The sequence below is a fragment of the Onychostoma macrolepis genome, chromosome 06 (genome assembly GCF_012432095.1).
Source record: "Onychostoma macrolepis isolate SWU-2019 chromosome 06, ASM1243209v1, whole genome shotgun sequence".
Lineage (NCBI taxonomy): Eukaryota > Metazoa > Chordata > Actinopteri > Cypriniformes > Cyprinidae > Onychostoma > Onychostoma macrolepis.
This window is the reverse complement of record NC_081160.1, coordinates 10,670,852-10,697,873: the sequence shown is the minus strand read 5'-3', so window position 1 is coordinate 10,697,873 and position 27,022 is coordinate 10,670,852. Positions and strand designations below refer to the sequence as shown.

At 39.1% G+C, this 27,022-nt stretch overlaps 1 protein-coding gene across 6 annotated transcripts in view; it reads left to right on the top strand.

Moving 5' to 3' along the window:
* The first annotated feature begins 238 nt into the window (after positions 1-238).
* Positions 239-27,022, top strand: part of tns1a (tensin 1a) — a 101,917-nt gene continuing 75,133 nt past the window's right edge. For all 6 annotated transcript variants that reach the window (XM_058779001.1, XM_058779000.1, XM_058779003.1 and 3 more), the window contains exon 1: positions 239-511. In XM_058779001.1, the coding sequence (XP_058634984.1) occupies positions 416-511 (96 nt within the window). In that variant the 5' untranslated portion in view covers positions 239-415. The remainder of the gene's footprint in view (positions 512-27,022) is intronic.

Genomic DNA, 27,022 nt, shown 5'->3' with positions numbered 1-27,022 from the left:
TTTTCTCCTTCAAAACATATTCCTCTCTCACACACATTCATTTTTTTCTCAAACCTTTTTCTCCTTTTCTATCTCCTCCTCATCAAAAGCAACTTGCCTCTCTGCTATTTCTAGTTTTTCCCACTGCATGTTCCTCTCTCTCTCCTCCCTCCCTCCCTCCCTCTCTCTCTCTGCTTTTTTCTCTCACACCCTCCCTCTTTCCTCCTCATCCTCCTTCGACAGACAGAATGCTGCAGCATCCACCGAGTAAGGTAATGTGTGTGCAAGCAAGAGCAGGATAATTCTTGCTACCTGCTCTGCAGCTAAAGGGATCTGTCCTCCCATCAGCTGTCTGCTATTGGATTTACCTGGAGAATAAGAACAGAATAGAAAAGGTGATTTTAAGGAAGCAAAAGAGTGACAGAAGGAGGCAACCATGGTCCGGCTGAATTGGTGTCTAGCAGCAGTGATTAGCTGGGGGAAGTTCCTCTTCTCTTGTTTCTTTCCATTGAGAGCAGCTAGGAGAGATAAGGTAAGGCTGCATTTGTTTGACCTACTCTGTACTGACTCGTTCCAATACATACACACAAACTGGGGTCACCTTTCACAGCTGATTGTGTGTTACCAGACAACAGTCTGGTCATTCAGACATGCCCTATTTTTCAGCCTTCCTTTACCTGTGGTGGGTTTTCAGCCACTCAGTGCATGTTAAAAACTGTCTAAGCAAAGTCTACTTTGTGAAGTCTTGTCCTGCTTCTGTGGTTTTCCAGAGTGTTGTGTTCAAAAAACTGTGCATTGTGCAAAGTCACTTTAATTTAACTTTTGTTTAAAAGATAGTGTTACTAGTGACAAGTCTTGAATCACATATCCAGTTTTGCTGGTATGATAACAAAACCTGACAGGTTCAATGTCCCCACTTTCCCACTTTCCTCCACCCCCATTTTTTTGTTATTGCCAATGTTTTAGAGATTAAAAGGACACTGCCGCAAAGGGTCCCTTAGGTTTATACTGAGTTAATGGCTGCCATTTTTAAGGAAAGAGTAATTCTGTGGGAACATTGTGAATCCTTTGCACCAGATTGTTTGACTTTGTTAGTGCAATAGAGTTTTATGGGGTGTTTGTGCTGAGCCAATACCCAAAACATGTTAGTAGAGTGTTTGGTGGTGCATGCTATCTTTGTAGCACGAGATTCCCAGTCTGAAGTTAATGAGAGCGGTCAGATTAGGGGTCAGGTTTTCATTATTTTGCCCATTTAATGCCTCAGTGTTTTTGTCAGTGCTGAAGTGCCTGCAGAAAAAAAAAAAATCTTTTGCCGCAGAACTACTGTTTTTTTCTTGTACCACTCACCCCACCCCCAAATTTCAATCTGTCCCAGCACACGTTCCCATCCTTCAGATCCTGCCAAGACCATAACCCAGCATTATTCATCCAACTTCCTCATCAGCTATCACAGCAACACATCACCATTTCTTGCTCTGTGTAGACACTTTCTCTTCTTCCCTTACTGAAGCCCCCCTCTTCAGCTACAGTGCTGTGTTGTGCAATAGATCTCAGTCATCAAACCACTGGCAATATCCTAAATGTATTACCAGTTATCACTATGGTACCTCCTTTAACCAGCCAAAAATGAAGAAAAAAATAAAATAAAAAGCTGGATTACTAATAACTCAAATCTTCATCAGCAACAGTATTTGAAAATATGTAAAGTGCATGATATAGATTCATAAAAAAGGCTTAACCATAAATTGTTCAAATAATTGAAACCATTAAATAATTCAGCACTGTAAAAAAAAACAAAAAAACAATACACCCCATAAAAATGTTAAATTATGTGTCAACATAATTTAACAAATGACACTTGGAATGAATACAGAAATGCAGGCCGGGTCATGGGCAGCTGTGGCAACAGCAAGAAAATAAATTTGTTCTCAAAAATAAATAAATAAATTCTTGTTATCTAACAAATTCTTGTTATCTATCTAAAGCATAGTGGTGCTAGTGATGTGGTTCCGGGTATTTGGCTGCTTCAGGGCCCAGGACATTTTACATTATATCATATTATTCCAAAAAGAGGGTTTTGGGCTGGTCTAAATCTCATTAACAGTGCTGCCGTAGGTCATGCTTACCCCAACTAATACAAAACAATTAAAGGAATTCTGGAGAAAAGGGCATTTTTTGCAGCATTGCAGAAAAAAAAAAAAAAAAAAGAATATTTTTTTAATTTCCACCTGCATAGAGACTCTTGTGTTCTGAAGACATGCATTACATAAAACGTCATTCTGAACTAGTACAACATTAATACTGCATTTTTTTAATTATTTAAACAGGTCACATACCCATTCTGATATTAAACGTATAACTATTAAAGCATTTTGAAGTGCAAGCAAACATGCACACTTATTATTATATTTTTTCAACAGAATGGCAGCGAACTTGAATAATAAACACTAATTTATCAGAATAAGTTTTTAGTTATATGTGCTGATATTAGAAAATTGAGAAGATAAATAATTTTAAAACCTCCATGTAAAAAAGGAAATGAAAAAAAGCGGATGTTATACTTGACATTACAGTCAATGCATTTACCTGATCAGACAAGATAACCATTTCATTTGTGTGTCAATTGTAAAAACTAGTAAGAAAAGGCCAATTATGTTTATAGGAGCATCAGCAACTGAATCTGTTCAATACATATACACAGTAAGTTACTATTTTCACATTTTTGTTGCTGTACTATTTATTTACTGAAAATGTATTTGATTTTCAGAGACAGAGTGGCTTTATTGTCATTTCAGCAATATACAGCTTGTACACAATGAAATGAAACAAAGTTCCTCCGAGATTGTGGTGCTACAGTACATAAAATCAATACAGGATTATGAGACTGAACTAGAATATACTGACTAAATTAGATTAAATAAACTAAGTAAGAATTAAATAAAATAAGACTAGAAAAGATTACACAGATACATAGGACTACAAAACGTGCATATGTGCAAACAGCATGGTATAGTACAATACCACAGACCAAGGGACAGTGCAAATGTACATTGCAAAGTAGCACTATAGTTGAATGTGAACATAGATAACAGACATACTTAACAGCAGAAGAAAATTAGAAGTTTGTTTACTATGTTGTGGCAGCAATTTTCAGAAGAAATGTGAAAAAATTGCAAGTGGAGTGAGTATAATGATCAGTGAGTGTGAGGGCATTCAATTTGCAAAAATGCAAATGTAAAATGTGGCAAAAAAAAAAAAAAAAAAAAGTTGATGAAGCAAACTAATGTAGGTGTAAATATGTGACAAAATAATATTAATAATTTATATGTCTCACTCAAGGCAGTAGTGTGAATGTTTGCATATTGCATGCAAACAATGTGCTAAACACTTTTTTACCTCTTTTTCTGTGACTTTATTTTAATGTCATCTCAGCTTTGTGTGTCTGGTTCATTTGCAGTTACAGAATCCATTGGTGTTTAATGCTGGTTTCTAAAACCTGTCTTGATTGCAAATAATTCCTTTCACCTTTGTATACCTCCATATAAGTGTGTTGTTTCTACTCAAAACATTGTTTGTGTTGAATATAATCATTTAGTATGAAAGGGCCTTACAACCATCCTAATGCAGACTCACATCTAGTCTGCTAATTACACACATTTAATTTACATTGAGTCAGGCTGGATATGACTCTTGTCTGACCTGAACCTCACCTCTCATTGCCTTTCTGCAAGATGAGCCCTTTAGCTAGAATAGGAATGCATGCCAAAGAACCACAGGCAGACAGGATTTGGCCCGTAGAGTAGAAATGTACACCTTGTGGGTGGTTAAAGATCCATGTTGTTATACTGTGTTCAGATATTTGAAAGGGATCCATTAATACGACACTCTGAGCTCAACTACCATTAACGTCCCTTGAGCAATCCATTTAACCTCAGGCTGCTCAAGGGGGATTGTCCCTGTTGTAAGTGTAGAGGATAATAAAACATCCCTTCCCCCAGCCCCCTTCCTTCAACCGCCAGTAGAGATCTGTCAGCCCATTCATCCCAGAACTTATTTAATTAAGTGAAAGAGAAGATAGAGTAGACTCCATCCCAGATGTACTGATCACTCTCACTGGGAAGAAGGAGGTTTGGTTTAAAGTGAGAGAGGGAGTTAAAAAGGGAGGGGGACTAAGATGCATGTTTAACCCTGAAAATAAACTGTCCATCCATTAAAAGCTTTGTGAAGGCTCCCACTACATATCTCTCAAAGTAGGTTTAGATTTGACAAAACCAAAAAGGAGTTCTCACAACACTTGCTATAAACATTTTCTGTCAACTCAGGGTTTGATACAAATGTTTTTTGTTGTTGTTGTTTTTTTGTTGTTGTTGTTGTTTTTTTATTAACTTAATTTATTTAATTAATAATGTATATATTCAACAAAGAGCTTAATATAGCTTAATAATATAAATAATATATAATTCATATAAAATAAATATAATAAATATTTGGTTGCAAAAGCTGGGCAATTTTGTCTCTAAAATGCTTTCACTGTAAACTGCATTAATTTGGTTCAAGAGGTAAAGGGGAATTACTTTATTCAATATGTCACAGCTGATTGGTCTCGTTTTGGTTTGTGATCTCCCACCCAGAATAAAACCTGCTTCAGAGTAGATTAGCGATGAACACTGCTAAACATCTATCCACCTTCTTCAGCCCAAAAAAAGAGAGTTTGCTCAAATTAAACTTAAACCAGTAGCCACTAAAACTGGCTTTGTGCAATAACGCTCAGGCATATTTCTTGGAGCTTTTCTGTGTTACTACTAACTGCTTATTTTTTTATTATTAAAAATCTAATTTTTCAGGTATTTATCTAACAAATGCTTGTAATCACAGCAGTGGTGGAAAAAGTACACAAATCAAGCACTTGAGTAAAAATAGAGCTATCCTAATAAAATATTAGTAAAAGTATTAAGTACTCCTTTTCCATTTTATTTGTTTTTATTTGAGTACAAATACAGAAGTACTTTGTTATTTATGTACTTTATGTATTTAAAAAAAAAAAAAAAAAAGTATGCTACTAATTGATTAATGATTATTTTGTAAGAAAATATTTTATTTTATTACCAAAATATGTTATCCACTGATAACTACTGGCGACTACTGATAATTAATGATAATTCAAGTGTGCAAACAAGTGAAAATAAAAATATATAGCCTATATAAAAATGAAAAAAGTAAAACCAAAATGTGTGTAGCCTAAATGTGTGATGGCATTTACATTATAAAAACAGATGTCAAATAGGGCGAAATGTGTTTACATGTTAAGAAACTATGTGTCTATGCAATGCTATGCAAACATATAATTAGTATGTGTGTTATGTCTATAAAGAGGACTCGTACTTGAACTTATTTTATTTTTAATTGTTCTCGTCAACCTTACGGAACTGCATCAACTGAACACTCAAATCACTGAACTCCGTGAAAACATTCCAGCATCAATGTCATTGCTCATTCCCAACTCTTAGGCCGCGTGTCCACCAAAGTGTTATTTTGCCAGCTGAAAATGCCAGGCGCTCTGCTGAAAACACTCGGCTGTGAGCACTTGAGAGCACGGCGTTTTTTCCGTTGAAACGCTGTGGGTGCTATGATACGGAATACCTGCTGAAGTAATGGCAGACGCATCGCGAATCAAATGTTTCTCCAAACATTATATTTCATAACAATATTATGGTATTTCTGGCAATGCAGACCTGCACTGTATCTACCTGTCTTTGACATGGTTTCTTCTTGACATGCACCATAGAAGTTATACTTTGATCAGTCCGTGCTGTTGGGGTACAAGGGGGGCAAGCATATTTTGAGACACGCCCCTGAATCAGACTTCTAAATTCTATAACTTGTTACCTGGAGACTCGTTTGACTGGATCATTTGAATCATTAGCTGGGTTTCCATCACCCTGTTTTAATGTGTATTTTGAAGTGTCGCATGAGAAACGAGTGATGGAAACGCCAAATTTCGAATAAAAATCCCTTAATTTGCAAAAAAGTTTTTACAAAAAAGGCACAAGTCATTTTTCATATATGAAAATTGTTATATTCAGTAGCTTATCCTAGTTTTCTATAGGCTATTTAGTGCCAGTTTACCAGGAAGTGACGATTTTGTTCTCTTTGATTTTGTTCTCTTTGACTCATGGAAACGGTGCTTGTTCGCAAATGTTTTATGCGATATTCCAATTTTGCACATAAGTTAAATTTGCAAATTTGGATGGAAACCTATTGAGTTGTTGACTTGAGAACAGATGCAGTCAGATCAATCCAATACATTAATGAATCAGTCAGTGTGATTTTTGGACCGATTCACGAATCAGACACGTGATCACGTCCCAGAGCAGGTGACGATTTCACGATTTAAAAATAACAAAGAACGACATGTTTTTATAAAATGTAGCAGAATAAAAAGTATAATATTATGCTTTGGAATGTATTGAAGTAAAAGTTTCCCCAAAAAATCAAAAAATAAATAAAGTACAGATACTTAAAAAACAAAGAAACTTTGTTACTGTCCACCACTGGATCACAGATTGCAGATTTATTTAACTGACTCCCTCACAGATCTTTGTTTGACAGGGTAATGAGCCAGTCACAGTGCAGTAGAGGCACTGCCTCCTCGCACATCATTTTCTTCCTGTATCTGGGAATTCCTGCCTCATATTCATGTCATGCTATATGAAGTATAAAATGATTTAACTGCTGTTTGATCTTATACTTTTCATATTTGTTTTATTTTTGTACTGTTGTTAAAAGATACGTCTTATGTACTTTCACACACACACATACAGTATATACTCACTACCCACTTTATTAGATATACCTGTTCAACTTCTTGTTAACTTAAATATCTAATCAGCCAATCACACGGCAGCATCTCAATGCATTTAGTATGGTGGCCGAGAGAGCTCAACGCGCTGCAAATAGAAAAAAACACCTGCAAATTAAGAAAAAAACTTTGTCAATTTTACAACACACGCGCTGCAAATGCTCAGAACACAACCAAATAAAGAAACGCACTGCAAATAGAAAAAAATGTTAAAAGGAATATATTGCAAAACTGCAATGGAATGTTTTTTTTTTTTTTTTTTTGCATTTACAGGTCATCTGGCGTTCGTAAAAAAATCACATGATCATTGTTTAATGTACAATAACCTCTCAAGTACAAGGGGCTTTTCTTGCCATTAATGCTTGGATGGATAACCACTTATTTACACTGCACACGTCTGCTGCACATTATGGCTCTGACAAGGCCACTCTAGTCAATGATTATGTTTATACCAGCTGCACCGCAGCATGTAAGCATGTCAGAAGTGGCTTTCCATGCTGCTTAGCTAAAGATACACGCATACGTCTCCTTCAATTAAAAATAATGGCTAGTGTGGTGGCTGCGATATACGTAAACCTTATCATGAGTTATCGTGAGAGGAAAAAAATGCATTTTAGTTGCATAACATCGGTTCATTGAAACGCCGTCATTTTGCAATAGTTTTTTAATTGACATTTATAACATTTTTGCACAAATCTGTAATGGAAACGCACCTAGTTTCTTTGATAGTGACATAGTTGTTGGAGCAGATCTGAGTATTTCAGAAACTGCTAATCTGTTGGGCATGCACAATCATCTCTAGGGTTTACAAAGAATGGTCAGAAAAGAAATTATCGAGTGAGTGGCAGTTCTGTGGGCAGGATAATACACCATGTCATAAACTTTAAATGGGAGATTTGCATCATGGCTGTGCAGCCGACAAATCGGCAGCAACTGCGTGATGCTATCATGTGAATATGGACCAAAATCTATGAGAAATGTTTACAGCACCTTGTTGAATCTGTGCCACAAAGAATTAAGGCACTGTTGAAGGTAAAATGGGGTCCAACCCAGTAGTAGCAAGGTGTACCTAATAAAGTGGCCGGTGCAGTGGCGTGCTCAAAGGGGGGGGGGCTCGAGCCCTGCCCCTTTGAGGTCCGACGGTAAAGTGCCCTTGCGGTCCGGTGCCCCTAGTCTGCGATTTCTGCCGAGAGTAGGGGTGTTCCATATGACAAGTTTTGATCGTGGACTATAAAAATGTCTCCAAGATTTGCTTTTTTGAAGAAATATCGTAGTATCGTACTTCAGCGCGCATTCTATCAGCTGCAGTTCTGGCGCCGCCGTCTCTGTGTACTGTACAACGCCACATACTCTCACGGGACACTGCACTTATTCGCAGTCACCAAAAGTACATTATCTGCATCTGCTTCAAAGACTTACTGGTTAAATGGTTCACTCAGTGTTCTGTTTGGACGAGCGCCTTTTCTGAGCACATACACCCAAAGCGCGTGCTCTAAAAAGCCCGTCAAACAGCTCCTGATTACTGAACTAAGTTATGTTTTGTGCTAATACTGTCAAAACACACAAGGTTTATGTATAGACTCAGTTGGTTATGTCTAAAATGAAGGTAAACAGCTGAGAGAAACGCATGCGTGCCTGTATATTAGATGCGTGCAGGTCTTAAAGGGACAGTACTAAACATGCTGCCGACTGTATTTAAAGGGATAGTTCACCCTAAAATTGTAATTCTGTCATTATTTACTCACTCACATGTTGTCCCAAACCTGTATTAATTTCTTTGTTGTGCTGAACACAAAATAAGATATTCTGAAGAATGTGGGTAACCAAACAGTTGCTGGTTCACATTGACTTTAACAGTAGGAAAAAAAAAATGCTATGGAAGTCACTGTAGACCAGCAACTGTTTGGTTTTCCACATTCTTCAAAATAGCATTTAGTTTCAGCAGAAGAAACTCGTTTAGGTTTAAAACAAATTTAGAGTGAGTAAATGAAGGTATAAAAATCAAACACTAGCCTATTTTAATTTTGGGGTGAATTATTCCTTTAATGTTAATAAAACACAAAGAGAACAATCACTCACTACTCTTGACTGAAAAACTTTAATACAGTTGCTATAATAGGAATCAATCTATATAGTGTTTTATTTTTATATTTGTTCATTCAATTTCTTTAATGCTCCTGCTAAATACACCTATCGTAGACTACCTGAAAATAAAACACTGTTTATTTTATTTGTATATTATGTGTATTTGTAATGTGTATCTTTGCTCTCATTTTTTAATAACAAAGATAAAATAATGACAACAATTTTTATCTTCACCCACTTTGGCCTAAATATCCGCCATACTTTTTAATATTTTGTTACCTTGAAAGGCTTTGTCTTTATAATAGGGAAATTAGTTTGGCTGTAATGTTCAAACAGCTTGCAAAATAGAAAATCCAACATGACAAAGAATTGATAATAGATAATAGTGATAATACTGTGAATCATGATATTTCTAAAACAATTGTGATATTTTTGCCATATCGCCCACCCCTTCCTGAGAGGGACCAACCCCAATTTTGCCCCTGCCCCTCCGGAGGTCTGTGCACGCCACTGGGCCGGTGAGTATACAAACACACACACAAACACAAACTATATGGACAAAAGTATTGGGACACCTGACCAGTAAACCAACAAGACTTTAATAACATTGCATTCTAAATACATGAACATTAATATGGAGTTGGTCCCCTCTTTTTAACTATAACATCTTCCTCTTCCAGAAAGGTTTCTGTAGGAATTGTTGCCTGTTCATCCAGTAGTTTGTGAGGTCAAGCACTGATGCTGGATGAGAAGGCCTGGCTCGCAATCTTCTTTCCTGTTCATCCCAAAGTTGTTTGATGGGGTTAAGGTCAGGGCTCTGTGTGATCCAGTCAAGTTCTTCCGCACCAAGCTCATCCAACCATATTTTTATAGACCTTGATTTTTTGCACTGTGGCACAGTCATGCTAGAATAGAAAATGGCCTTTCCCAAAGTATTTCCACAAAGTTAGAAGCATAGCTTTGTCCAAAACGTCTTGTGCTCAGAGCCATTGAAAAACAGAGTTGAAACATGCTTTAATCTTGCTGCCACATGGTCACGTGGTTCATGGAGCTCTCAATACTTCCAAACGATTGTTTATCAATTACGATTTTTATCAATTAAATAAATGTACTATATTTTAGTCACATTTAGTTTTTGGTACTAAATAATATATGCAATAATTATGATCCATGATTTGCCATTTAAAATATAATATTTTCTAACATGTATATTATTTGTATTACAATTAGTGTAGTATTTAATGTTAAAATAGAGAAAACGTTTTTAAATTTGAATGCAAAGAGGCAAATTAGATCTAGTATAGTTGCTCAAAAGAGTATAGCCAGTCATAGTTGCTTACTTGTTTTTGTTTGTTTGTTTGTTTGTTTTGTTTTGCTTGTTTGTTGCTTTTGCATTTAATTATGTGAAACTCTTTACTATATAAAATATCCAGTGAGTCACTAGGTAGTTAGTCATTCAACGGGCAGTCTTCATAGAATCTCATTCGACCTCCTTCAGGCAGAGAAAGTTTGCAGAAAGACTAAAAAAACTGTTTAAAATATGACAATTAACATCTGGTTGTGGTAGCTATTAAAATGTTGCTTATGTTATCTAACTGCAATTACAGTTTAATGATAAACATTAACTATAACATGTTTCATAAAATACTCCTACTGGCTAGATTCCTGAGAGTTCAGCTAATGCATGTGTTCACACACACACACACACACATACAATGAGTTATTGCATATAATATAAAGCAATGTGCAGTTAATACAGTCTTAACGCTGCTTGGTCCATCCTTGACTCAATGAAAATTCATAACACTTTTAACACATTAAACACATTAAACACTGACTGTCAGACTCGGTGTCTGGTGTTTCCCTCCTCTCGTGCCCTTATTTGGAGTTCCTGTTCCTGTCCTTGTTATGTCTTCATTAGTTAATTAATCCCCAGCTGTGTGTTATTAATTATCTAGTTTCCCCAGCGTTTATAAGCCCTGTGTTTCCTTACAGTCTTACAAGTCATAGTTGTCTTAAATGTCAGAATCGGCAGTGATCGTCATTACATGTTCTATATGTCAATCTGTTTGTCTACCCCCGAGTTCCATGTTCAATAAAAGGGATTATTGAATATTCTCCTCATCTCCTCGTTCATTGCCCGAAGCCGAAGTGTGACAGAAGACTGGACCAACAAAAGATGGAAGTCGTCACCCGCACCAGCCTGCCGCCGCTAACTCCAGGCCGCCGTCGTCTGTGGCTGGTCCCAGACCGCTGGGCAGACTTCAGGCTGGTTCGGCTGCCAAGCCCGCCGCCGTTCGCGGCGAAGACTAGAGAGCCATGGGCGGCTCTCCCAAGTCTCTCATCAGAGAGAATGGCAAGCCCGCCGTCAGAGAGTATGGCAAGCCCGCCAGTGCCTGCTCCTCGCAAGTGCCCGCCAGTGCCTGCTCCTCGCAAGAGCCCTTCTGCGTCTCTGCTGGTCCCGTCCAGCCCTTCTGCGTGTCTGCTGGTCCCGTCCAGCCCTCCTGCGTCTACGCTGGTCCCGTCCAGCCCTCTTGCGTCTCCGCTGGTCCCGTCCAGCCCTCCGGCGTTTCCGCTGGTCCCGTCCAGCTCTCCGTCGTTCCCGCTGGTCCCATCCAGCTCCACGCTTCCAGAGCGCTCCCAAGAGTCCGCGCTTCCAGAGCGCCCCCCAGTGCCTGCGCCACGAAGGCGTCTTCCTATCTCCACGCTTCCAGAGCACCCCCAAGAGTCCCCGCTGGTCATGTCCAGATCCGCGCTGCCAGAGCGCCCCCAAGGGTCCGTGCTGCCAGAGCGCCCCCAAGGGTCCGAGCTGCCAGAGCGCCCCCAAGGGTCCGAGCTGCCAGAGCGCCCCCAAGGGTCCGAGCTGCCAGAGCGCCCCCAAGGGTCCGAGCTGCCAGAGCGCCCCCAAGAGTCCGAGCTGCCAGAGCGCCCCCAAGAGTCCGAGCTGCCAGAGCGCCCCCAAGAGTCCGCGCTGCCAGAGCGCCCCCAAGAGCCCGCTCCCCCTGAATGCCAGCCTGAAATTACCCCTAATTTCCCCAAGGAAATTTTGGGGGGGGGATAGTAGGGCTCCTGCCGTAAAGGCCGAGGTGGGGGCTGGGGCCGAGGTCTCGGAGGCAGACCCGCCATGGCCTTCCGAGTCCCCTGATCCGCCATGGCCGCCCAAGCTACCTGCTCCGCCATGGCCTCCCGAGTCCCCGCATCCGCCCTGGAGGCCGTCCGTCCCCGTACTCTGCCCCTTGAGGCCCTCCCTGTTAGATGTTGTACGGAGCGGGACGCGCCTTCCAGGAGGGGGGGAGTAGTGTCAGACTTTGTCTCTGTGTCTGGTGTTTCCCCTCCTCTCGTGCCCTTATTTGGAGTTCCTGTTCCTGTCCTTGTTATGTCTTCATTAGTTAATTAAACCCCAGCTGTGTGTTATTGATTATCTAGTTTCCCCAGCGTTTATAAGCCCTGTGTTTCCTTGCTTCAGCGTCCGGTCTTACAAGTCATAGTTGTCTTAAATGTCAGAATTGTCAGTGATTGTCATTAGATGTTCTATATGTCAATCTGTTTGTCTACCCCCGAGTTCCATGTTCAATAAAAGGGATTATTGAATATTCTCCTCGTTCCTTGCCCGAAGCTGAAGTGTGACACTGACAGATCTACTGACAGATCTAAACTTCATGTTTTACTACCAAATTATGTAATATCTAATTTTTATTCATATTTACACTGGAAAGGTTTCTGCAACATCTCTGCAAAAAGTCTCACGATTTATTTCCAGTTCATGATGCATGATGGGATACTCTTAGCCTCGAATACCACTAAGAGACTATAAGATTGACCTGAATATGATGTCTGTGAAAAATCCTGCTCCTGGAGAACCAATATCCTGCAGAGTTTTGCTTCACACTTGCTTGGATATGTCTAATGATCCTGGAGACATTGATTAGCTGGTTCAAGTGTGTTCAAGTTGTAAAAAATGCAAAATAGTGGCCCTCCAGTTGTATAAGCCAAGGAGTGCAACCAGATTATTTTTCATTCATTAAAGTTACAGTATAAGTGATAATTGTGATTTTAAAAGGAATTACCAACAACATTTCTGCTCTAAACATTACTGCTCCAACATATATAGTCAACAAAGGTAGTCTTCTATATGTTTGATATCAAAACAGCAAAAAGTAAATAAAGAGTAAATGTACATCGCTAACTCAGTTAGCTGGACTTGATTGTTGACGATTTGGCATAATGTTTGATTGGTTGGTTCTTCTAAGCTCATCCCGGAGTTCCTGACATAGCAACAGGTCTGTAAGCTTAAACTTGTTTGGGAGCAGACTTATTTCACATAAACAAGATTAGATCGCATCTTTTCAAGTACTTAAAATCTGTCCCAGTCACCGCTACTTTATTACAACAGTATTGATCCAGGGACAATAATTATTTAAAAATTAATTTGAAAATAATATAATAACGTTGTGTAGTTTATAACACAATAGACACAGCCAGTTTTACTCATTGATTTATTCTTGATAAAATAATTTTACTGGAGTTTCACACACATGCTATATACAGTTAATCTGAGTGGTGACAGCTATTATGGGAGTGGCTTGATGAAGCATAGGAGATGCAGATAACTTGACCCTTAAGAAATTTTAATTAATGCTGTCACGTGACAAATCTGCTTCAAAGATCAAATTAAATGAAATTCTAATTACAACATTAAAATAAAATGTAAAGCCTGTACAAATATGCTACTAGAAATCATGAATAGAAATAATTGGGAATCATGTAAATAAATAAAAAAATAAATACAAATAAAATAAAACAGTGCATATTTCATTTATCTATAATAACATTTATGTAGTTTTGTTTGATTGGCTATTTCCTTAAAAGGTCCTTAATTTGTCAAGTTTTTTGTCAGGTGTCTTTTTTAATTACATGATGTCATTAAGTTGCTGACTTGCCGCCAGCCAATCACTATATTGCTATTTCAAGTATCGATACAACTGCCTTTTTCAGGGAACATGAGAACACGCAGTAATCCTAAAAAACTTAATCCAGTTACTTTAATCAAATCTGCAAATTCGTTTGAAGAACCAAATTAGCCAGAGATCAGTTATCACAAGTAGAAGATCCGGCGTCTTTCAAATAATCTCAGATGTGTTAAGCAAGAACGGATCAAATGAACAGTCCTAAATACAAGTGTAAATAGGGTCCAAAACATTTTGGGGCTGTTTACACCTGGGCCCGTATTCTTAAAGATTCTAAGAATCCTCTCAGAGAGCTCCTAATTTAGCTTAAACATTTCTAACTGGGAGTCTTAGCTTAAAAGTGATTCAGGATCAATCTGAGAGGAACTCTGAGCGAAGAAAAGACAAAAACTTTTATCTTAGTGAGGAGGCAGGGCTGAACCCGTTGCTAGCTATGACACAGTGTTTTGAAGACTGTGATTGGTTGGTTGTCCAAGAAGGAAATAAAAGAGCACTTTTAGGGTCTATTATAAGTCTTCACTTTGAAATTACATGCAGAATTTTTCCTGTTTTACCGTACTCTCTCACACACACAGATACACACTTTATATATGTATATATATTCTTTATTTTTTATTTACCATGCTGTTATACTTAACATATTTTATAGGAAATGAACAGCGACATAATACGGTTCTGAAAGTGCTATAAATGTTTGTGTGATCACTTTTCTTATAGAAGGTTGTGACAGACCCAAATCATCACTGCTACATAGTTGCATTTTTCCAGTTGCTAAGTATGTTAATGTAGTTAATGTAGTGATTACTTCCATTTCTGGCGTTATGGCATTTCTGCGCAGTGTCGGAGATGTTAGCGTGTCTCTAATAAGATCAGTCACAAACATGATCTCTGAACGATCTAATGTGTAGCGTCTTATTAACTCAATGTCATGCATTGTGTGCCACACATTTCTTCTTCCTTTTCATGTTTTCTCCACTGCTAAAGAAACTCTTAAGCCTCTTAAAAGTCCTCGTCCATACTCCTAACAGTTTTGGACCTTAAGACCTCTTTTAAGGGTTTCTGAATTACTTTTTTCTTTACTAGGATCTTTTCTTTAATTTTAAGAGGAAACACCCACATTTCTAAGAATTTTCACTAAGATAGCACTAAGATTTTTCATGAATACGGGCCCTGGTCACTTCATGCGTTTTGTCTGATTGGATAGCTATCCGATCGTGAAAAGATCAGGTGTAAATACCCTCCGAAACGCATTCGAGACGAATATAAATCCGATCGCTCAAACCACTTCAGGAGGTGGTCTGGGCCGCATCCCAGACGAAACTGGACAAGTGTAAATGCATCTGGTTGTTGAAACCAAATATGTAAATTTTACTCCTCCCAAAATGTTAAAATAATAAATATGTGAGAGCGTATTATAGGCTATATTACATTATAGCCAGATATGACTGCACTAATGCAACACGCATCGCCGTGGACGAGAAGCTGAGCATCTCTTCAGCAAGCCGACGTGCAAACTGCCACGAATGCACACAATCATCTTCATTAAAAGTAGCAAGACAAACAATTTTTCCAGTGCTGATGCCGCACGCTCTCCTATTGCGGTCTTTGATCTTCAAATGAGTTCATAATTAATAAAATGCAGCACTTATCTTCTTATTTCGTTGGCATGAACTCCATTAAATTTAAATATAGCACGGCAATTGAAGATCGGATTTATATCCGTTTTACTATGACACATTTATGTGGCCAAGTGTAAATGGAAACATTTTAACTAATCAGATAGATATACGATCAGCGAAAATGCATGAAATGAGCAGGTGTAAACAGGCCCTTTGTGATCCAGTCACCGAAACCACATATAGAGAGGTAGTCAGAAACACATTTGACTACATTGCATTTATAGTTGAGATGAGCCTTCAGCTGAGACACCTGTGTTACCCAGGGAAATGATGATTTCCCAAGCAGAGCAGCTTAATTATCCACACCTGCACTGCATCTATTTAAACACTCCACAAAGAACACATCACTGAGCACTGTCTCCAGGTGAACTCTCATGTCTGTCTCTGTCCTCTTAGGTTCAGACTGACCATTCACTTTGGAAATCTACCTCTTTTAGTTTACCTATCCTGGAAAATTACCTCCCTCTACCAGACTTCTACTCATGATGACCTCAATTACACCTCATCCTCTCTTCATTCTACGCTTGCCTAAACCTTTAATAAAGTTTCCTCCACAGTACTTTTGCACTGTCTATGTCTTGTCTTTCTGCTACACCGGTGGAGAATGTGGGCTTGTTTTTTTGGTTATGCTCGCAGGTGGAAGCCTTTCCCCTCCTGCCCTGGGGCCCGTTCTTCATACGTCACTAACTCAGTTAGCTGGATATGATTGTTGACGATTTTTTGTGATCTTGGATCATTTGGTTCTTCAAAGCTCATCCTGGACTTCCTGTCATAGCAACATGTTTGTAAGCTTAAACCTGCTCGGGAGCAGGCTTATTTCAGGTAAACAGGATTAGATTGCATCTTTTAAGCAGAATTGATACTTAAAATCTGTCCCAGCCAGCGCTACTTTACATTTACATTTAGTCATTTAGCAGACGCTTTTATCCAAAGCGACTTGCAAATGAGGACAATGGAAGCAATCAAAATCAACAAAAGAGCAATGATATGCAAGTGCTATAACAAGTCTCACTTAGCTTAAAGGTCTCTGCATTCATTATCCTAAAAATTTGTCACGCACAGAAACCTTGCACACCGATGCGTATTAATTAATCCGTTGCAAAAAATGTTGCAAAACAGTAGCCTGCTAAATGGAGTCTTCAAGCATTGAGGATGATTTTGTTGTCCTCTCACTTCTTGAAAAAAGAAAAAGAAAGGAAATATTGGGTCCATCCAATCCAGAGATACAGCGGGATTATCCAACCTGGTCTCATAAAAATACGTACCTCTGCGCACTTTTTGTGCGACACCGTTTTACGTACCTTGCTGCACGTTTCGCTGCAGTTTCAAATAGAAATGTCCACTGAGTGGCGCTAAAGGTTCAATATGTGAACCCTGGCACGTTTTTATTACGTAGATATTGGTACGTATTGCTGTTTTTTCATTACGTTGCTTGCGATACGTATTGCGGTGGTTCAGAATTCAAATATCCGGGGACTGTCGCTAAAGGTTAATGCTCTATCATGTTGGAAATATGCCCTACACCAAATCCAGCCCTAAACCTACCCGATAGTGTTAACAAATGCAAAACTGATTTTAAAAACATATTAGCTGATGCAACTGTGCCATTTGAACTTCCTTTTATGCAGATTTTAACTGCTTTGTTGAACCGTAGTTACATGGGATTTGAACCAGTGTTTCTCGTCTCCTAAATCCGTCTCCGTACTCCGTGAGCTACCGAACAAACTTGTCGTATATGAAAACCCATAGATATGAAGCTGGATGTGTGCGATGCTAACGTTCAGAAGTATCAGTTTTCAAATCTCCCAGCATATTAATATTGTTTTGAAGATGATATTCTTCAAGTAATTGTGCGAAAATTACGCTTTATTAATCGCAACTCTGTAAATTTGTGTGAAAGTGTTCATTTATTTTGGAAACTGCAGTGATATGTACTTATTGGTACGTATTTCATGTCACGCTAAAAAGTGCACCCAGGTACGTAAATGCCATGAGACCAGGTAGGGATTATCGCAGGCGATTCAAAGTTTACTTCAGGATGTCAGTGGCCCAGTTTGATACTTTGCTAGCGATACTAGAGCCACATATTAAAAAGACGACCACCAATTTCTGTGAACTCCGTGTGCAAGGATCTACATACAGTGCTTTGTGCTGCGAGACAAAGTGGATGAACTTGATCCATTCTGGATTTTGGCGTTCACTTGTACAGTGGCTCTAAACTGTCAAAATACCTCTCAAAACGTTTGCTACGGATGCAAAAAATGGAAAAATTTGAACCCAATCCGACTGTTTTTTATGACGGATGAAAATTTCGGAGACAGTGTGCAAACGTGATTGACATAACGTGAGGTCGTATTTATTTTTTAATGTGCAAAAATTTTGTACTTAAAGAGTATCTTGACTCTTAAGAAACTTTAATTAATGCTGCCATGTAACGAATCTGCTTCAAATATAAAATTAAATGAATTGCTAATTACAACATTGACTTAAAAATGTAAAGCCTGTACAAACACTAGAAATCATGAATATAAATAATTGGGAATCATGTAAAAAAAAAATACAAATAAATTAAAAACAGTGCATATTTCATGTATCTTTTATAACATTTATGTAGTTTTGTTCATTTGGCTGTTTCCTTATAAAGGTCCAGAATTTTTTTTACTTTTTCATCAGATGTCTTGCTGTCTTGCTACTAGCCAATCACTGCATTGCTGATCATGGTTTCGAGTATCGATACATCTGCCCTTTTCGGGGAACATGAGAACGCGCAGCAATCTTCGACAACTTAATCCAGATATTTTAATCCAATACGCAAATTCATTTGAAGAACCAAATTAGCCAGAGATCAGTTATCAGGATTAGAAGATCTGGCATCTTTCAAATCATCTCAGATGTAATAAGTGACGTACGAAAAACAAAGTAAACAAGGTCAACAAAGTAATACAATGGCTGACGGACATTGTGTGGCACAATGGTGAGGCATTTGGGAACAGAAGCCACAGTGCACAAATCACCTCCTATTTCTTGTCAGATGGTGCATCCATTCTTGACAAAACTCACAGAATAATGACAGGGTAGCATAGCTCAACATGTTTAACTGGATCGTCATGAGAGAGAGGTGGGACCAGTGGGAGTGGGTGGATATTATAGCTCCATCTCTTTCTGGAGTGGCTCAGTGTAATTTTAACACAGCAGACAGCAGAGGACATTAATATACTGAAGGAAGAGATCCTAACTCATGTCAGTCTTGTCCCTTCTCTGTGCAGTTTAGAGATTTGGTTTTTGTCACTTTATCCATGGGAACCTATTGGACTCCAGGCAATGGTTATCCCACCTCAGTGCGTGTAGTTAAGAAAATAAATGTTGAAAATCCACTGCATTCCCTTCATCCTACATACTGGATAATAATTTACATGAAACAGCTAAAGTCATTTCCTGTGGTTGTTGCTTCCATCAAGTTTGCTGAAGGAGTACACACCAGGGAGACTAAGGTAAAGAGTTTCAAAGTTTCCTCAGATTAAATACCCAGGTCCACACACCAGAGGGGACCAACAAGCAGAGGACTGGGCTTTTGAACATCAAACAGATTAGCCCATACCCAGTGGCATGTTTAGGCACCATGCAAGCCATGTAATTGCGTGGGGCCCCACGGTCCAGGGGGACACCTCCTCCGGAAAGCGTAATAGTGTAAGCATAATAGCAGATCACATGCTTCCAGTGACCTAGATTGGAGCAATGTCAAGCTGTTCTGCCAGTTGCAAGGTGGCCAGTGTCAAGCTTTTCTTCCAGTTGCAAGTTCTTCCACTAAAGGTTCCTCAAAAAACCCTCTTGCTTGCCCACTAATACCATTTCCTATTATCATTGTCCCCTTCATGAATATAGAAATGGATCTAATATGGCTACTACCAAAATCCATGAACACACATATATCTTAGAGCTTGTAAGCTATGGTACGTCCTAGCCTTAGTCCATCTTTATCAGAAAGGTGAAATTCTCAAACAATGAGTAGGTGGGGTAGAGAACCAGTGCATAAAATGGCAGTGAGGATATTTTTGGTCTAGTTATTAGGTCTGACTAAGAAAGGACATCCTGGGCAGATCACCAAACAGGCCAAGCTTAAAGGAATAGTTCACCCAAAAATGAAACTTCTGGCAGTTTTTTTATCCCCTTGTCAAATATTAAAATGACTGGTTAACAAAGTCCTGACCTTATGAATTCATGATTTTTGACCCAGTTATTCATGTTATTGTAAAAAATATAATTTGATCATATCATGTATATATTTGGTCCTACTTTATATTAGGTGGGTCTTAACTACTTACATCAGAAAATGAGTAGGCTACAATGTACTTATTGTGTTCATATTGTATTGCAAAACACTTTTGCTGCTATTGAGGTGGGATATGGGTAACGGACAGGTTTGGTAGTGTGGTTATGTTTAAGGGTGCATTGTCAAGGGTGCATTGTAAGGGATGGGTCAACAGTGTGATTATAAATGTAATTAGAAAAGTTAATTACAGATGTGATTACATATATTTTTAAAATATAAGTACAATGTAAAAATATGTATTTTTTCACATTCAATAAGTGCATGGAATCAACTGATTAATTTAAATGCAAGTACATAGCAGTTAAGCCCACCTATTATAAAATGGGACCGCAGGACTCTTTTTTTGACAAAGAACACTGGAGCACATGCTCTTTTCTTTACTGATTTTTATTTCCTCAAATTGATTCATTTTCAAATGTATAATTTCTAATTATTTTTGTAATTATTATGTAAAATATCTATACATATCCTTGCAAAAAAATGTTGCAATGTGCAAATGTTTCTTTGCAGCAATGCACATAGACTATTATACTGTATACCTCATTATAGCCTACCTCAAACACCAGGTGTTTGCTTTGTGGCCTCTGACATTTTAAATGTCTGTGCTTTTTATGTTACAAACATGTTTTTTAAATTTTTAATTAATTATTTTATTTTTATTTATTTTTTTTTTTTGTGACTAACATTACTGACAGAGGTTCCTCATACCACAGCTCACATATTCAATTAATTTGCAATAACTATTGCACTTTTTTTGCATCTTGGCAAAAATCCAAGAAAAAAAAAAAAAAGGTAACAGAGGCATTTTAGCATCTATTTATTTATCTTTCTATCATTAATTTGTTTATTTTTAAATTTGTTTGTTCAAGTTTTACGTTGTTATTTTTTACCAGATTGTTGTCATGGGTATACAGACCAGAGAGATGGTAAGTAAAGTTCAAAGAGGGCTTTATTTAACACAACAGCATGGAATAGGTGATGGGTGATCAGGTAAGCATAGAAGATGCAGCAGGAGGATGATCAGACAGGTGAGAAGATACACACACGGGTGTTGATAGAGGGGGGAAAAGGGTGACAGATTGCATAGGGCCCAGAGGTCTGGGGGGCCCACGATCACCTACTGGCCATCAGGAGTACCAGGACATTCCATTCTATTAGTGGGCCTATCCAAATCAATGCTTTACTGTAAAGTGCTTTTCTATGTGACAAAAATGCATTATTAAGTTATTCCCACTGAATGTGATTTTGAGGGGGGCCCATAGCAAATTCAGTTGAACACACAACACTTGGAAATGGAGACACAGAACTGGAGACTGGATACAAAGAACCGGACGCTGGAGATAGGAGACTTGAGTGTGGAAACGAAGAGGCAAGTAGACTTCAGGTGAGTAACAATCCAAGGAGAATATCTGGTAGGTTTTAGACGAGACTAGATGATCTGTGAGTGTATGGAGAGTCCTTTTAACCAGTGCAGGTGGAATGAGAGACAGCTGGTGATTGTGACTGGGTGAATGAGTGTCATGAAAGTAGACTCGGGACAGAGGTTAGTATAGCAATACAAATACTTTTTGAGTTAGGTGAGCAATCAGAGTGAATGGCAGGTAAGTAGATCTTCTAGAACGGACTTGTGGATGAAAGTAGAACTAATGGAATTGTCTTTGTTTACAGAATCTTGGGATACGCTGGAGAGCACACACCTCAGTGAAGGTTGCACTGGAGACCAGGGGATGACGATGGAGGAGACAAACGTTGGAGAGGAGAACAGGAGGTAAGTACGACAGGTAAGTCTTTCTTAGATTCAAAGCTTAGGATAGCCAGGAGAGTCCACTTCGTATAGACGAGACTGGACCATGAGTGAGACTGAGGTGTGTGCTTATGTACTGTGGGTGAGTGGCTGTGGTGATTGGGAACAGGTGCAGGTGATTAGCATTCAGGTGAGGGTGCTCTTTGTGATGACGTGGTGAGGAATGACAAACAGATCCGTGACAATGAGGTGGCAATGAGGAAATGAGCAGCAAGTGGGATGATTGGGAAATGTAATTTAGATTAGGTGACAGAACTAGTGACGGTACTTCCCCCTCCCAGAAGGCGCAACCTCGTGCCAAAAGGAATCCAACCGGGGAGGGAGAGTGGGCGTCCTGGAGCTGTGGCAGTTGGCTAACAGGTGAAGAGGGCGGTGCGTGCAGGTTAGGACACCTCCAGGGCGGTGCCGGCCATTCAGGGAGCCATGGAGGTGCCGGCCATTCAGGAGGCCATGGAGAATGGGCCTTCGTGGCCTTGTCCAGGTTGCTCAGCTCAGCCACGGGCATATGTGGAGACGAAGGAGGGGTGGACGGGACCAGCGGAGACGAAGGAGGGCTGGATGGGACCAGCGGAGATGAAGGAGAACTGGGCTCCTGGTCGAGCTCTGTGATGTGATTGGGCTCCCGGTTGAGCTCTAGAGAGCATTCTGGAGCGGGAGTCTTCATTGGACTGTACTCAGGAGTGGAAGTCAACTCTGGACTGAGTTCGGGGACAGGAGCCATATCTGGGCTCCAAGACATCCCATCATATTCCACCAGTACTCCCAGGGGCACATGTGCGGCAGCCATTTTGGATGAGGTCTCATGTGCGGCAGCCATTTTGAATGAAGGCTCAGGTGCGACAGCTATGACGGGATGGAATTCTGGCATGGAGGTAATGACTGGATGAGATTTTGGATAAGGGAGCCTGAGAGGGGGAAATTTCTTCAGGACCTTCCAGAGAGAAATAACCGCAGGATCGCCACTTTCGCTCCTTTCGCTGTTAGAAACCATCTTCCGGGCTCGAGGGAAAACTCGTGACTATGGTTTGAAGATTTCACACACTGGAGTGGACCTTGGGACTGGAGTTGGCTCGATAGAATAAACCGCCGGTACCAGGCGGGCTGGAGTGTGTTGGGGGATGGCAGTAACCAAGTTACGCTGACGTTTTCATCGACCTTGTCTATGTGATGAACCATCTAACAACAGCACATGATCGATTTCATTGTGCCAGAGAACCGGGGGTTGTAGCTGCTGGTACTTGGAGGCAGACCTGGTCATCCAGACCACTCCAGAAGACAGACTTTAATGTCCCATCATTCCAAGGTACCTGGTGGGCGAGCTGGAGGAACTCCTCAACATAGAACTTGATCAAGCGGCCATCTTATGTTATGGAGAGAATTAGATAAACTTAAAATAAAATGAGATAAAATCATTTTTATGACTGGATTCTGAAATTCTTTCAGCATTAAATTAATTCTGAATTGTTGAAATCATAGGGTACTACACATCAAAGACACTACTTCAGCAATGATTGACTTTACACAAATGATTAATTCATACTTTGATGGTTTTACCCCAGATAGAGAATTATCTTTTTCCTTTGTGCTCACAACAGGAAGTAGAACTCAGGCTCATTTGATTTTCATATTTGTAAGGACACATGGAATAGTTTGGTAAATGTGGTAGTTGTGTTTCTACAATTGGTTCTATTGATTTAAAAAAAAAATTTAACTACATAAATTGCATCTCCAAAAAAGACGGCACTACCCATTTTGCTATGTAGTGACAAATCAGTCATTTGCATAGGCTGATAATAATTAGCACTGTCAAACAATTAATCGTGATTAATCGCATGCAAAATAAAAGTTTTTGTTTACATAATATATGTGTGTACTGTGTACATTTATTATGTATATATAAATACACACACATGCATGTATATATTTCAGAAAAAGGTGTTATGTCTATATATTAAATAAATTTATATATAATATAAATGATATGAATATAAATATATACATGTAAATGCATGTACATATTTTCAAAATATGTACTGCATTTGTGTATACATAAATAATAAATATACAAAGTACACACATATATATTATGTAAACAAAAACTTTTATTTTGGATGCGATTAATTGCAATGAATCGTTTGACAGCACTAATAATAATGCTTAGTATTAACAGCAAACAAATTATTCTAAGTGAGAATTCCTGATGGTTGCACAGGATGTTGATAGACCTTCAACTTGCAGGGGGGAAACCTTCTGTTCAGTTAATATGCTTCTTTGACAGAGACAGTAGCTTCCAATCCTCTATTCCTTTTTAAAACTGGCAGATGCTTCAGTGATGGGCTGCTCTGGGAATTCAGGCAAGCTAAGCAATGGAAGGAAAGAGAGTAGCAAAAGATAGCAAGTAGAGGGTCAATGAAAAATTTAAGTAATGTTAGCAGGGACATAAGCAAGCAGGCACGCAGACAAGATGGAAGAAAGTGAGGCCCTGGCAGAGAAGGGAGGAGGAAAATATAAAAAGGGAACTAAACATTGGGGGTGGGCTGCTTGAGAGAGAGAACTGCACTTGAATAAGAGAGGAAAAAAGAAAAGAAAGAGAGAGGGAAAGGAAGGGGAGGGAGAACACAGAGAGGATGATATAAGAGTGTAAGGGGGAAGACTCAAATACTATAGCTGCATCTTTGCTGCATCACAGATTTCCTAAACAACAAATGGATGTTTTGCATTTGATTTAGGAGAATATTGACCTCCTCTGAATTCCATCAGTATCTATGAGGGTGCCATAAGCTCAGGACTGGAACCGGGGTCTGTATGCATTGTCATCGTCCCAGTAACATGGATGGCCAATATAAGTGGGAAAAATAGACACTTTCTACCTTCCTAAATGAAGGATAAATGTGTTATAGCATGGACTCTTGTTGATTTTATGAAATCTATTATTTCTATAATCACCTAAGGACACAATTTTTTATTTAACCAAAATTTTAAGGAACTTCATTGTGTTCACTTTTGTCCTGTGCATGTCAGCTTTAACCCCGATCAAACACACCTGAACCAGCTGATCAAGGTGTTCATTGTTACTTGATAATTACACACAGGTGTGTTGGAGCAGGGTTGGAACTGAAGTCTGTTTTAGTGTGTACTGTAAGTAAAGCATTGTTTTTTTTTTGTTTTTTTCTTTATGGAATATTATACAAAGTATTTACTCTACATAGCCCATTCAATGTATAACAGATATTTGTGCTTAGATTAATGCAATTATTTTCTTCTAGTTTTGTTTCTATATGAATTATGGAGTGAGAGGGTAGCTGTCTTTAAGTTATTTTTGTTCCATTCTGCTCGTGTATAATTTAATCTGCTGGTTTCTGTTTGCACAGCACAGAGGCTCTCAGTCCAGGGCAAGCAAAAAGGGACCCATCATTTCCAGCACCTCAAACTGCTGCATGAACTTCATCTCCAGGGCTGATATGGATGTGCATTTCAACATTTCAATGTCATTTGAGAAAATTATTGTCAGATACACACATAAACTGAAATTTCTTCACTACAACTCCCCAAAATAAAAGTTTGGTTTAACTTAAAGAAATTATGACAGAAAAGAATGTATATTTCAAAGTATTACTTGAGAAAAATGTAGCACTCCGGACAGAAAAATAAGTGCTCGTACTGCAGGTGCGTAGAGCCAATGGGATACTTGAAAATGAACAAGAGGTTGGCTAACTGCACACTGATACACTCAAGACTGGAAAAGTCCAGCGCAAACTGCATGTGAGTTATAAACAAATGGACAAAAAGCTGACAGCCTTTTCCTCCTCAGGTTCCGCTCTTGATTTATGGTGAGGTAGGCAGTTGCTGTCGGCTGAGGGCTTGACTTCGGTGCGGCCGGCGGGCTTGACTTCGTAGCGGCTGGCGGGCTAGCGTGAGCCGTGGCCGGCGGGCTTGACTTCAGAGCGATTCTGATGGCGTCGTCCATCGCTGTCTTCGTGGCGAGCCCGTAGAATTCCCGGGCAAACTCGAGGAATGGGAGAGAAAGAACGCACAAGGAAGGATTAAATGTAGAGCTACTTTAATGAACATCAACACATTTAGACCATTCATGATAACATTAATCCGAGACAAAGAACACAGGAGAACACAGGGCTTAAATGGAGTGGAGACAAAAGGGATAATGAAACATAATAGGTGAACAGAATGAACGATGATAAACTAATAATGAGAACAGGAACTAAACCAAATAAGGACAAACAGGAACTAAACGGGAACACACATGTGACACTCGTGTTCATCTGTTTTTAACTCACATGCACTTTGCACTTTTTGCACGATGCAATTTATAAAATCGTAGATGTTTTTGTAGACTTTTCCAGTCTTGAGTGGATCAGTTAGCCACCCTCTTGTTCATTATCTCAAAGTAATAAAAATATTAATTATTTTTTAAGGAATATCAGGCAATAGCCCCTTTCACACAGTAATACCAGTAAATTGCCGTAAAATTACCAGAACATCTTTACCAGTAATTAAAACTGCGCTGTTCACACAGCTGAACAGCATTCCATCTTTTTTCCGGTAAAGCACCATTCACACATCGGTTTTAAATTACCGGTAAATTCTGTGACATCATAAAACGGAAATTACCTCTAAACGGCTGCGCCTCACGGTGTTGTGTTTGTAAACATGGAGGGGTAAACGCAACATTTTTGTGCCAAATGTTCACGTTCATGCTGCTTCTTTTGGCCCAGAGACATCGCACGACTTCAAACACAGCGCAGAGTAAATGCGTCATCTGCATCAGCATGTAATGATTGGCCCAGAGCTGTTGAATTTTGAATTTCAATGGCTCTGGATTGGCCCGTAGTAGACGTCTTACGTCACCGCGTTCTGAACTCGTACGTGCTCATACCGGTAATTTTCCTTCTGCGTTCACACACAGCACAATTCCGGCAATTTACTGGTAATGTTACAACTTCTCATACCGGTAAATTGCCGGAACAAATTTACCGGTATTTTTGAAAAGGTCCTGTTCACACATGATCTCTTTACGGCAATTTACCGGTATTTTTCAAATTTAGTTTGATTACATTTAAAAGTAGAAATAATAATTGTTGATTGTTAAATTGTTAAAGATGTTTTAGCTGGCTAAAAGCTGGCTAAATCACACAAAGCTAGTACAGTGTGTGGGGTGTGTGTGTGTGTGGGGGGGGGGGGTAATTATAAATTATATTATAATTATAAATTATATTATAAATCATAAAATTATTTGTTTTGGTGCCCTGAAACAGCTCATTGGCAGGGAACAAATGAACACAATTTGAATGAGGATGTTTG